Source organism: Macrobrachium rosenbergii, chromosome 1 (genome assembly GCF_040412425.1).
Source record: "Macrobrachium rosenbergii isolate ZJJX-2024 chromosome 1, ASM4041242v1, whole genome shotgun sequence".
Classification (NCBI taxonomy): domain Eukaryota; kingdom Metazoa; phylum Arthropoda; class Malacostraca; order Decapoda; family Palaemonidae; genus Macrobrachium; species Macrobrachium rosenbergii.
Window position 1 is genome coordinate 22,353,844 of NC_089741.1, and position 13,850 is coordinate 22,367,693.

Consider the following 13,850-nt stretch of genomic DNA (forward strand, 5'->3'; position numbering starts at 1 on the left):
TTAAGAATGTAGGGATAAATATTGACAATGATGACGGATTTCTGTCAAGAATATACGAATAAATATTGCCAGTGATGACGGATTTCCGTCAAGAATATAAGAATAAATACTGCCAGTGATGACGGATTTCTGTTAAGAATACAGGGATAAATATTGCCAATGATGAATTAAGTGAAAATTACTCTGTTCATAAAAAGGGAAAGAGACAAGAGAGATTTAAAACTTTTGCTGTGAGTTTACTATGGTCGCTCATAAGAAGTTGAAAATCCCAGCCATTATGGCGTTATTGACGGTGTCACTAATCGTTAACGATGATGGACCGCTTTGATGAGGATGATGATGATGGCGACCTACAGATTGGAAAGTTGGCCTGATGAGAGAGAGAGAGAGAGAGAGAGAGAGAGAGAGAGAGAGAGAGAGAGAGAGAGAGAGAGAGAGAGAGAGAGAGAGAGGACGGTTTAACTCATACCCTCCAAAAATTGCAAATGATCAGAGTCCAAAATTACGCTATTAGGAAATTTGTATAAACTTCCCTATCGTAAATAGACTAGCAAAATGGAAATAAAAGAATAAATAAATGAATAAATAAATGAATAATCAAATAGACAAATAAATAAATAAAAAGCCGTTGACATCTTGCTAAAGAATTGTCTGCGACAAAGAATAGTAGAATTAAATATTTAACATTAATACTCTAGTCAATTTTAATTTAATCAGTGCAATTTTCACCTTAAACCGAGATTTGTGATTTCGTAATGAAAATTCATAAACAGAAATGATCAGGCTTTGAGGAAATATAATACAGTAGAAAGAAATGTTTAGAATTACTACGCGAATCAATTTTACTTTGATCAGTCCAATTTTCACCTTAAACCGATATTTTGTGATTTCATAGCTAAATTCAACAAGCAGAAATTGTCAGAAAATATCATTTATAAAAAGCAAAACGACGCTAAATCCGTAGCATTACAGCTGACAGTAGCCCGGTGTCCTTCCAGCCTTAAAGATGTGGTGATACCGCGTGTGTCACCACCAGATGGCATGGCTTTTCATAAAACTGTCAACCACAAAATGAATTGTTGGCAAAGGAGTCCCGTAGATAAGACGAAGACGCCTCGCCTCGTCTTTATGACTCGGGACATTTCTTATTATGCACACCCACACACCTACGCACACGCATACGCACACACACACACACACACTATATATATATATATATATATATATATATATATATATATATATATATATAAACATATACATATAAATATAATCATATATATTTATATATGAATTATAATTATATATGTATATATATCACACATTACCACAGGTGAAAAATTAGAAACGGTAATGTGTGATAAATGAATCACGTACAAAAGTGATAATAATCAGGTATATATATGTGTGAGTGTGTGCAGTAAATTCCAATTTCGGGTAGGTTTATAAGCAAAAAAAAAAAAAAAAAGGTTAAGTATACCTTAGTTTAACCAGACTACTGAGCTGATCAACAGCTCTCCTAGGGCTGGCCCGAAGGATTAGACTTATTTTACGTGGCTAAGAACCAATTGGTTACCTAGCAACGGGACCTACAGCTTATTGTGTACCGACCTGTTCGACGAAGAACTATAAACCAAAAAAGCTAAGGAAGAAGACAATAAAGATGATAATTCCAAACAGAAGAAAACAACACGATACTTCCAGGATCATGAAACTGACTGATCTAAGTAAAGCCTTAAGTTTGGTTACATCATAAGATATTCATGTTACACCTCATTTTTCTTTGTGAAGAGTGAGACGGGAATTAGCGCCCCCCACCCCCAAAATCAAGTTTTGTCGCTATACGGAAAGTATTCATGGATTTCAAATGATTCGGGAACACAGAGAAGGCTGGAGAAGACGCATCCTCGAAGCGTTTCTCCGTTCTCGCGTGTTTTCCCAAAATATACGTAATGCAATCATGTCCAGACACAGCTAAGCGGCCAAATTTATTTTGGAGTTTATTGATGTTGTTTATGATTAAGCTGGTTTTATGCCAGCACGGGCTCTTGCTCACAGAGCCCTGATATCGTCGGATATCGATAACATTACTGAAGAGCTTCTGATGTTTTTGAGTTATCCTCCATTTGGTGAATCTGCTTTCATAAATGTCTTTTACTGTCACCTAACAATGTTCTGTGAAGTTAAAGAAGGTTTTAAAAATCACTATTTACACGACAAATGCATACACTTCGATTAAGAAACTTCTGCAAAGACACTATTTACACGACAAAACCATAAATTTCAACTGACAAACTCCTGTAAAAACAATATTTATGCGACAAAATTATATATTTCGATTAACAAAGTCCTGCAAAAACATTTACACGACTAAATCATACGTTTTGATTAAAAGACTTCTGTAATCCTGATCAGGATTACAGAAGTTTGTTAATGGGAACTATGGTTTTGTTGTGTAAATAGAGCTTTTTTGGGCTTTTTTCAACTTCACGTGTATTTATTTCATTCTTGTTCCATCTGATCTTTCATTCTATTTTTTTTTGCTCACTTCTTTCCAATTTGCCTTGCTCTCTAATGTATTCGCCTTTTGACGACTAATAATAATAATAATAATAATAATAATAATAATAATAATAATAATAATAATAATAATAATAATAATAATAACAGCATCCTTTTTTACCATTGTCTATTCAGATTTTTCTTATTAACTTTAACGTCTCCTCCTTCCATTTCATTTAAAACCTTATTCATAACTATTTAATTATTTCTTTGGTGAATGGACTGTTAGCATTTTGTAAAGATTTATGCAATTATTCAGAAACGAATGAATGAAACGTAAATAAACATAAATGGACGTAAATAAAAATCGAGCAATCAGCCAGTAATGAGATTTAAGGTGAAACAACATTAAATGTATGAATAAGTGCACAGATAATGATAAGTCATTAAGAAACCAATCAGCATGAAGAACAGAAACCGGTCATTGCTATAACTGAAAATATACTCGAGGATGCACAGACTACGCGAATAATGATGAAATAAGAAGGAAATCAGTTACGCTTCTGAAGATGATGATGACGATGAAGGCATAAAAAGAGGTATTCGAACGATATAATTATCACTGTAGTGATTTGCGACATTAAATAAAATTTCTCTCTCCTTGCGTCTTTGATGCGTTTGGCTCTACCAATGTGGTATCGTCTCGTGGTTCTGGAATTTGCATGAAGTTTGTGTGTCAGACCAGGTTTTGGTATTGTCACCTGAGGATGCAATATCTTTTTTAATGCCATTTCGTTTTTTGTGTCACTAACAATACATTTTAGTCTGACAGCCTTTTCAGATAAGTAATTTGAGCATATTTCATGGCATGTTTGTTTAGCTTTCTTCACTGATAACTAAGACTATGGGATCGTTATATTCAGATGCTTTCAAGGGACGCTGGCCTTTGTCCTAATCAGAATACATATCATATATCTACGTAATATCACGACAACCATCAACAACACTGACATGAATTAATAATAAAAGGTACTAACAAGTAACGACGTAATAAATCAGCGCAAAGCATTCAGAATCGCAACTCAGGCGAAGACAAAGGTAGATAATAGCGCAGGTAATTCCCAAACGAAATAGAAAATGAGCTGCGTCTCTGATACCGATACTGCATTTCCCAGAGTCTTCGTCGCAAGGGCATGCAACGCTGGACACGCTAATAATCAATCCATAATCGTTTTGCAGTGAAATCTCCCGTTATTAATCTAAAACCGATATCAGGCCCGACATAGTTGGAAGCCTTTGTCCTTCGCTATAAATGGGGTAATTGCATTTTGGATTACTTCCGGTTATCAGCATCCGTCCGCAGAATTTCTAATTGGCGTTTAACGACAGTGATAGTATCGTTACTATTATTATTATTATTATTATTATTATTATTATTATTATTATCACCAAGAGCTTAGACTTTCCAGTGCATATCGGTGAGTAAAGGTTATTGGGGCTGATATCGTTATCGTTCTTTAGGTTATTGTAGTATCGTCTCGTGATTTTGGTATTTGCATCAAGTTTGTGGGTCAGCTCAGGTTTTGGTAGTCTCACCCGAGGTAGTACATTTTTTCTGACTACCATTTCGTTTGTTGTGTCCGTAGCAATACATTTGAGTCTGTTAGCTTTTTCAGATGAATAATTTTAGCATATCTGAAAGGGTAGTAGCTTTCTATACCGACGCTCCTAAAGGACCTTTAAAAATGTCTGATAACTATGATTAAGGGAACATTATCATGTTTAAAAGCTTTCATGGGACACTGGCCTAATCAAAATACCCTTAGAGGTTGCATGAAGCCCTAAGGAATGGAATGAAATGGAATATAAAATTTAGGCCAAAGGCCAAGCGCTGGGACCTGTGAGGCCATTCAGCGCTGAAAGGGAAATTGAGAGTAAAAAGGTTCTAAAGGTGTAACAGGAGGAAAACCTCGCAGTTGCACTATGAAACATTTGTCAGGAGAGGGTGGAAAGTAAGATGGAAGAAAGAGAATATGAGCGGAAGTCCAGTAAAAGAAATGAAAAGGATTGCAGATAAGGGCAGAGGGGACCTGCAAAGAACCTTAAGTAATGCCTACAGTGCACTGCGAAAGGTCCACTGACGGCACTAACCCCCTAAGGGAAGCAAAATATATCAAGTCTAGGCACTTACACTAATTATCGAATTATTGGTTTTTCTGCTTTCTATTTTTTTTTTTTTTTTTAGTTTTAGAATCCTCTACCGTAGAAGTTTCCACAGTTAGTTAGAGACCTTTCATAAAACTCTTTTCACATGAACCAGTAATAATAATAATAATAATAATAATAATAATAATAATAATAATAATAATAAAAACACGATATTGCCCAACAAACTGTCATTTTCTGTAGCTGTTTCCCTTTAATTCTGTTCTGCTGAAGTCGATACTGTACTTCCACGTTTATATTCTAAGAATTATGCTACGAGTTAGCTTTCCTGATTGGTACCGTGGAAGTAATTGGGCTCCCTTGTTCGTTAGGCTGACAAATTATAAAAAAAAAATGTTGAGAGCCACAGGGGTTTTTGGAAATTTGCACACTTCGAGACATATGTTTTGAATCATGACGTTGTTCTTAAGAAGCAAGCAGAACGTACAGAGGTGTGAAAGTATTTCAATCATGTACACATACAGATATACAAGCATACATACATACAAATGTTTACAGGTGTAGCTTCAAGGAGTCCCCTCCTTCCCATCGTTGTCCTTTCCTTAAAAAGATGTTATTTTGTTTAAACACCACCCCACTCTTTCCTCAAGCAACCTCTTGCCAAGGAATAAATCCAATCAGCGTTGTGACTTTCTTCCTTTTTAATTTCTTCCTCATTCGTTTCTTCTCACCCTTTCCCTAAATTCTTTCTTCTTAGACCCCGGGATATCTCTGAAAGGGCCGTCACTTCATCAATCAGATATGGTAGACAATAGTTGAGTACCTCCTCCCCTAACCTGCTCCAACTAAAGTAATGAATTCTATTATCTAAGGCCCAGGGATGCCTTTGGAAGGGAGCCAATTCATCAGTCCGATATAGTGGAAAATAGACTATCACCTGCCTCTGGATCAATAAGGGTATCAACCGTAATCAGGTCCTGCCGGGACAGGAAGCCTTTCAGTCACAATGGCTCCGCCCTGTCACTGGCTGTCCCTCTGGCGTTAACACTTTAATCCGTCCTCGACTGAATGGGACGCCAATGCCGCACTATTTTCCGGCATTCACTCACGGCAATGGAATGGAGGTTATTTGGTGTCCTCGTGTCACCAGTCAACAGTCAGTCAGGATTACAGTCACTCAATACCTTTGCCAATCAACTGGCAAGATTACTGTTATTTGATTTTTTTTTTTACCAATCAAGAGTCAGGGTCACCGTTTTTTTTTTTTTTTAGATTTTTATCAGCTAGTGGTATGGTCTTTATTTGCAATCATTTAATACCGTGTCAGTCAACAGTTAGGCTTGCTGTTATTTTATTTTTAATTTTCTGTAAAAGAAAACCAGTGTGCCGGCTTTATCTGTCCATCCGCACTTTTTTCTGTCCGCCCTCAGATCTTAAAAACGACTGGGGCTAGAGGGCTGCAAATTGGTATGTTGATCATCCACCCGCACATCATCATACATACCAAACTGCAGCCCTCTAGCCTCAGTAGTTATTTATTTATTTAAGGTTAAAGTTAGCCATAATCTTGATTCTGGAAACGATATAGGATAGGCCACCAACGGGTCGTGGTTAAAGATTCATGGGCCGCGGCTCATACAGCATTATACCGAGACCACCGAAAGACAGATCTATTTTCGGTGGCCTTGATTATACGCTGTAGCGGCTGTAAAAAAAACTCCATTGCGCCGAAGAAACTCAGGCGCATTTTTTACTTGTTTAAGTAGTCAGCGGTCAGATAAACTGTCATAATCTCAGTTACCTGTAACCTTGGTTAGTCATCAGTTAATTATAACCCTTCTATTCATCAATTATAATCAACACTCCTATTCATCAATTATAATCAACCCTCCTATTCATCAATTATAATCAACCTTTCTAGTCATCAGTTATAATGACAGTCAGCTAATACCTTTGTGTGTCACCAGCTAGAATTAGATGACTAATACCTTCATGGCACCTGTCAAAATTTTTTTTCTACAAGAAAACAGATTTAATTCCCTTGTCTGTCATTTCATTTCCCTGTACTTGCTGCCACGCTAAATGGAATCCGTATCAAACATTTTGTAGATTATTAATTCATTCCAGTGTTGTTAATGGCTGCCAAAATATTGTACAGATATATAAAGTCCTTTTACCTTATAAATAATAAACCGAGATGTACAAAAGACATAAAAAGAAATGAACTTGATTTACGTCACAATGATAATTGTACCGTTTGAATGTTTCTTTTTCTACCTATTTCCGTGGGAATATATATACTAACAATATGATAAGTCTGCTCATCTTGTTGGGTGGTTCTAAATGCATACAAAAACGCTATGGCCAAATGCCAAAAAAGTAATTTCTTACAAACTGGCCAAGCAAAAACTATGGTCATCGACGCCGGAAAATACATTATTTGCCATATTAATTTCTTTGAAGTCCTATCTCCTTAAATTGTGACTGACAAGTTAATTTATTCTACAGAGCTGCGTTACAATAAATCTAGACATGGAAGCCATAGATAAGCTATTTCCTACAATAATTCACCTAAGGTTTAGATCTCCTAATCTTGCCATTATTAATGGGTTATACTTTCGTGATGATTTACTCACATGCACTTCTCCCATTCCAGATGATCAGCAAAGCAGTTCTGACAGTTTTCACCTCATTCGAAAATTAATAAGACCCCAGGGTTGAGGATTGGAGTACCTTGTATATTCGACCCCAGGGGTGAGAATTGGAATACCTTGTATTTTCGACCCCAGGGGTGAGGATTGGAATACCTTGTAAGTTTCGTTGATGTTATCTTAAAACTGATGAGTGTTTATTTAATATAACTACGCAACATATAATTATAAACTGTTTCGCAAATAATAAATGAACCTTAAAAATAAACAATTCACAGCTTATTTTCTGTTATAAACGAAATTGAAACAACCTTGCAGAAGAAGAGATATTTTAAGGACATCAATTAAATTTATGTAAAATGGTAATATTATTTGCGTAGTTCCTAAATAAACAGTTCATTACAATCCAGAACGCTGAATTACAATGAACATTTTTTTTTATGTTTTGATCAGTTAAAAAAAGACAGTCTGTAGAGAGCTAAAGACGTCTGCTATAAATCTAATACTCTTCCTACTGTTAACAAACAGCGTTCTTTTCTTAGGTGTACCTTTTATTTTAAAGCGATGGTAGCTTCACGTGACTGAAATAGGTACCTCGATACATATCTGTATTTGATATTTTTTTAGATATCTACTAATGTCACTGAAAAGTCCCATGGACCATTGCCACAGTTCTCTTACATTACTGTTGATGTCTATTTATTCAGCTTTCTGGTGATTTATCAGTACTTGTTATCTACTAATTTGGTATTTGTTCTCAGTTTTTTTACCACACGAGCATTTTACTCTAGAATACTGCACTACAATTTAATTGCAATAATAATAATGATAATCATAATAATTCTTTTTTCAGGAGTCAAAACACATCTGGCGAATGATACTGCAGAAATGATTTAGGAAGTTCATGGCACAATATCTCTATTACATTCGAAGAACGAACCTCCAGTTGAGGTGTTGTCAATCCCACATTGTTTTCTCCACTGCAGTTTGATTAAAGGTTACTGAAGTCACCCAACAAAATTCCATCATCTATGGTTATCATAACTGCATTATTATCTTCCCACCATGAAAAAGGAGAGAAAGATGTCAATGGCGGCCCAACTTAGGTACTTTCTGGTGACGTCGACCGTCTACACCTGTATAATTAGCACGGCTGGCATGACGACAGAAGAATTCAAGACATATAGCTACAATTCTTCGTGCTTGGAGAAATGTTACTGCGATGTTATTCGGTCCAGCCACCTTCATAGAGAGCTAAAAACCATTAATTGCTCCTTTGCGGGTATGAAGAATTTTCCAGAAACGCTGCCAAAAGACCTGCAGGCGCTAAATCTTAAAGGGAACTCCATTTTTAATGTCCTTGACAGCATTTCTCAACTAACTGAGCTGCAGGAACTAGATCTGTCTGGAAACAGAATCAAGTCTTTTGGTCGAGGAGAAATGTTCCAGAATATGTCACAGTTGAGTTACCTGAATATTGGTAAGAATTCCGTATCCACCATCTTCCATGATAATCTCAGAGGTCCAAAAGCCCTGAAACATCTAATTCTATCTAACAACAAAATCAACTACATTGAAGATGAGGCTCTTATTGACTTGTTCAATTTACAGATACTTGATCTGGAGCACAACCTCCTTGGATCGTTGTATGAGGAATGGTTCCATGGGCTTGGAAACTTAGTTGCCCTCAACCTTGCGCACAACAGAATCCACAACATCCCATCATCAGTTTTCCGTGCTCTAATTTCTTTGCAAAGACTTCATTTATCCGGAAATAGGATTTCTATAGTTGATCCAAGAGCCTTTTCAGGTCTTGTAAGCCTGCAAGTACTGAAGATGGAGGATAACCTCCTTTCAAGGGTACCAACAACTGCTTTCCAAAGCTTACCATTACTAGAGACTTTAACACTAGACCAAAATCCCCTTACAAAACTTAAGCCATTAGACTTTTCCCATCTCAGTATTACCAGAATCAGTTTAAGCCAGATGCCAGAGCTTATAATCATTGATGCCAAAGCCTTCTACAGTTTAGATAACATTACTTATATCCAAATAACAGAAAATAAGAAGCTCACCTACATTGATCCTCGGGCTTTTAAAGATGTCGACTCTCTACTAGAACTGCAACTTCACAAGAACAACATACAAGGTTTGCAAAAGGAAATGCTCCGGTTTTTACCAGAAGGTACACAGATATCATTATATGATAACCCTTTCCGATGTGACTGTAACATTCGCTGGATACATAATCTGATTTCAGAAAAAGATGGAGCTAATCTAACAATTCTTGAGCCTGAGCATTTGGTTTGTGAAACTCCTCCTCGACTCAAACATAAGCTACTAAAGGATTTGGATATCAATAAAATTCCAAAGGTATGTGCTCCCAATGTACTTAACCTAACAAGAACACAGACAATAATGGGAAAAGTAGGAGAAAAGAAAATTCTGGAGTGTAGAGCTCTTGGGTCTCCTATTCCAAACCTATACTGGAAATCGCCAGATGGAACATATGTCAATTCAACTCTCAATGAAGTAAGGCGAAGATTCTTTTCACCAGGAACTCTAATATACTACCATTTACAGCCAACGGATGGTGGAAAGTACACTTGCTATGCCTACAACTCCGCTGGCAAAAGCAACTTTTCTATTGCCCTAAATGTGACTGGAATTGATATACATCTATTTCCAATACGCGTCTCATCTACCTTTGTTACTCTAGTTTGGAATGGCACAGAACGCCGTGCTTTCCCCACTTATAAGATCACAGTTACTGAGGTTGATGCTAATGGTACAGAAATTGAGAAGCTGGACACCAGAACAGCAAGTTCCCTCAGGAAAAGATTTACCATTAGCCGCTTACAGCCCGAGACGCACTACAAGTTCTGCCTGGGCTATGAAGATAACAGTGGCTACTGGCTTCTGATTTCTTGTTGCTATACAAACACTCAGGATATTGAATTCATGTTACAAGGTATTTCAAGGACTTCAAACGTTGCTGTGGCTGCTGTGGTTGGCATAATACTAGTAATGACAGTAGTGGTATGTCTAGTGTCAGTATTATCCAGAAAATACCGCCACAGGATGTACGAGACGCCTGACAAAAGTGCCGATGGGTCGATCATTCCTTTGGACAATCTGTATAGACCACTTCTGATGGGGTCATGACATACCAGAGGGGGCGATGGCCTAAGCGCTCCCTCAATTCTTCGTCGTCCTCCTTGTTGCTCACCCAACCCGTCCTCTCCTGGGCCTCGAACACCACCCTTACGCCCACGTCATAGCATTGCCTCTTCATACAACAGTCCCAGAACAACACCTATTCTACATCGACGTCAGGGCAGCTATGAAGACGCTTCCTACGTGACCTCTTCTAGGTAGGAAAGCGTTTTTATGTTATCTCACTACTTAGAAATGCTTCACTTTCAAATATTCCAGCTATTCATAACAGCAGTAATGTAATGTTTTCAGAATTTTTTGAAGTAATAAAGCTGAAGTTAGTAGTGACCTTTGTAATAAAGAAGAACAAAATGAATTCTGAAGTATCATCATATATAAATTGCACCTAAAACAGTATAAAACATCTCATTCCCTAACTATTTTGAATTCTGTACTACTCTGAATAACTCGAAGTACATTCCTATTCAGATTGGAGAGTCCAAGGTCTGGAACCGCTAGGCTGCTGGACCAGGCCATTGAGTCCCCGAGTGAAGTGTTGCCTTACACAGCCGACGTGGAGACCATGCCCATCATCCAGGAGACGCAGCTCTCCTCCGGATAAATGTTAATGCCCACCACCTTCATTGCACAGCTGGGTATCTACGTGTCTGGCTTCACTGAAGGCCATTTCAGAGACTGTCCTACTTATCTTTAAGTGGCTTACCAGCAAGTGGCCCTGAATGACCTTTTTTATATCAGTAATAACCCTATGGAATACTTGATGTGCTACAACCTTTTTTGCTCTTTACAAGAGCGATACCGAAAACACAATTTAGCTTTTAATGGTGAATGTAAAATATATTTTATCAACTGTGATTACGTGATAAGCTGTAGTTTGAGAAGATTGTACATTTAACGCAAAGGCATAATATTTAAACATATAGAATATGATTTGTTGGTAATACTCTGCGTGCATTTCTATTTGCCATTGTGATAGATGATCGCAAGAAGTTTTGAAATTGCTCTTGAGCCAATAAAAAGACAACTGAAAAATTGCAATATCAATGACAATAAAGAAAAATAAATGAAATAAGGTAAAAAGTCACTGACTTTATAACGAAGTCATACGGATCTGGTATATATGCCAAGGAATTATTTCTTCAATATTTGCTGGGAATGATGAATTACTACTGAACTTTTATTATTTTGGGAAGAATGCAATTTACATTTATATGAACATTTATTAAAAAGATGCTTTTATTATTAATTGTATCGATTTATTTTATCTATGGATATCAACTGTTTTGCTTCACTAATATTTGAAGTAATAAAAGAAACTCAGCCCGTCGATGACAATGAAAGATCAATTCAGAACAGAAAAGGTAACAAAAATAAGTGTGTAAGTGTGTTTGTGTGTGACTGGGAAATAAAGAAAAAAATACAGATGTGAAAACTCTACGAATTTTAATTTCTAAAAGAATGGGAGCGAAAGAGAACTGCCACGAGAGAAGATTGTTAAAAAAAATCAGTTTGCAAAGTATCATGACCGTAAGTCTCCTGAGCAAACACATCACGCTCTGTGCAGAATAAAGCAGTTTACAGATCAGACACTAAACCCATTAAATAATAATGGTTTGTTACCATAAAGTTTTTGAACTACTTCTGTTATGTGTAATGGTACTAAATAGGGAATCAGAGATGGCAAACCTACTTCAGGGCAATTAGCACAATTACCCCAATCATTTTCGTCAATTTGCATTTTCATTTTTATTAACAGCAAGAAGCTTTCCTTTTCTCCGAGTCGGCGATACAAACAATGCGCGAAAGGATAAAATGATCCCACATCCATACCAAAATCCAATCAGATGTTGTCTGGAAAATAGTGAATCATTATAAATGCTCTTAACAATCTGTTTATTAGTCTTCAGAAGCGGAAGATGACCTGACTGAGTAAATCACCAAATTTCTATACGATTTAGGAATACATTAAAGTCCATACTTATTTCAAGTACCTGATTACAGAAACAGTATGGAACCGTACAAAAAATTAGTATATGGTGATTACGGAAACAAAAAAAGATTAGCAATACCCAAAAAATATTACTGAGGTGTCGCCATTGATTAAAGCTGCTTCATCATTAATTAGTTTATTGTCAGTGCAGTATTTACGAATAGACTTTAAACGTCTTCAGGTTTCAGTGAAGAGAGGAATATCTTAAGATGCAAAGCTGGTAAATCCATTCAATCCTTTGTAAACTCAATGAGCCGATGTGCCAATATATGGTGAATTACATAAAAAAACCAACCTTGAAGACGCATTAAAACAGGAAACACTTTCTGACAAAGGCAGGATATACTGGCAAAACTGTGAGCGAGTGTACATGCATGTTTTTATATGACTTCATTAGACTATGATTTATTAAGCCTCATTAACGAAAACTTCCCGTTTTTACATCAATCACCCCCAGCAAATTCCTTAAGTCACCATATTCAAACGGCTACGTTTTCCACCTTGTAAAACTTGTAAAAAACGTGTTCAAAAGTTGTTGAGAGTCTAGTGACACAAAGAATCTTTGTAGACCATTTCTACACACGAAAAGTCATCTTATATAATATTGAATCTTTTATGGCTGAATATGTCTGTTCAATCGTCCAGCTTTATCTTAATGTAACTTATACATGTACTGCTGCATCGCAGGCAGAGCTAAATAATAAAGATATGTACCTCATATTGCCATTATACGGTGTTCTTTTATAAAATAAAACTGAAATGTAACACGGGTGTGTTTATTCTGTCAGACGGACCTTTCATTCATATTAAGTTCTGTGATAATCTTCAAGTGAAATCTGAATAGTGCATAAATCCATGAGATTGTTCTATTAACTAGAAATACGAGTATATACTGAACTGTATTTTTAGATCTCATTCCTTAGCTAAATTATCACCCATCCATTACCCTGTTTCTGAGTTTTATAATCTTACCTCTCTGGAAATATGGACTACGCAAAACATTATTCCAGAATATAAATTATATGAGAGTATACCATGATTGAGCGTAGACATTTGGTCTGATTTATATGATGATTAGTACATCAGATATTTATTTCTCTAATTCATCCAGACAACTTCAAAGTTCATTCTTCTTGGAAACACTCAATCGACAGAAGCAACTACCACATGCAAACCAGTAATCTGAAGAATGACTTATTCCCTGATTTTGGCAAAGTTCTGGACTGTTAATTGAAAGTTAATTTACAGCCATTTGCAATCCAAATACCCTCCGCCAGGTATATGTTTATGATTAACTGAAAATTTGGTTTATATCAGACTAGCATCAAAACGGAAAAGGTAATCAATGCCGTTGATGCTATTCC

The 13,850-nt window shown here is 36.5% G+C and overlaps 1 protein-coding gene across 2 annotated transcripts in view; it reads left to right on the forward strand.

Moving 5' to 3' along the window:
• Window positions 1-13,251, forward strand: part of LOC136841271 (leucine-rich repeat neuronal protein 1-like) — a 32,526-nt gene extending 19,275 nt beyond the window's left edge. Inside the window, exons 2-4 of one of the 2 annotated variants that reach the window (XM_067108278.1) lie at window positions 7,325-7,478; window positions 8,173-10,693; window positions 10,965-13,251. In XM_067108278.1, coding sequence (XP_066964379.1) covers window positions 8,385-10,484 — 2,100 coding nt within the window. In that variant the 5' untranslated portion in view covers window positions 7,325-7,478; window positions 8,173-8,384 and the 3' untranslated portion in view covers window positions 10,485-10,693; window positions 10,965-13,251. The remainder of the gene's footprint in view (window positions 1-7,324; window positions 7,479-8,172; window positions 10,694-10,964) is intronic. The other variant, XM_067108296.1, reaches the window with a different exon arrangement.
• Window positions 13,252-13,850: the final 599 nt, after the last annotated feature.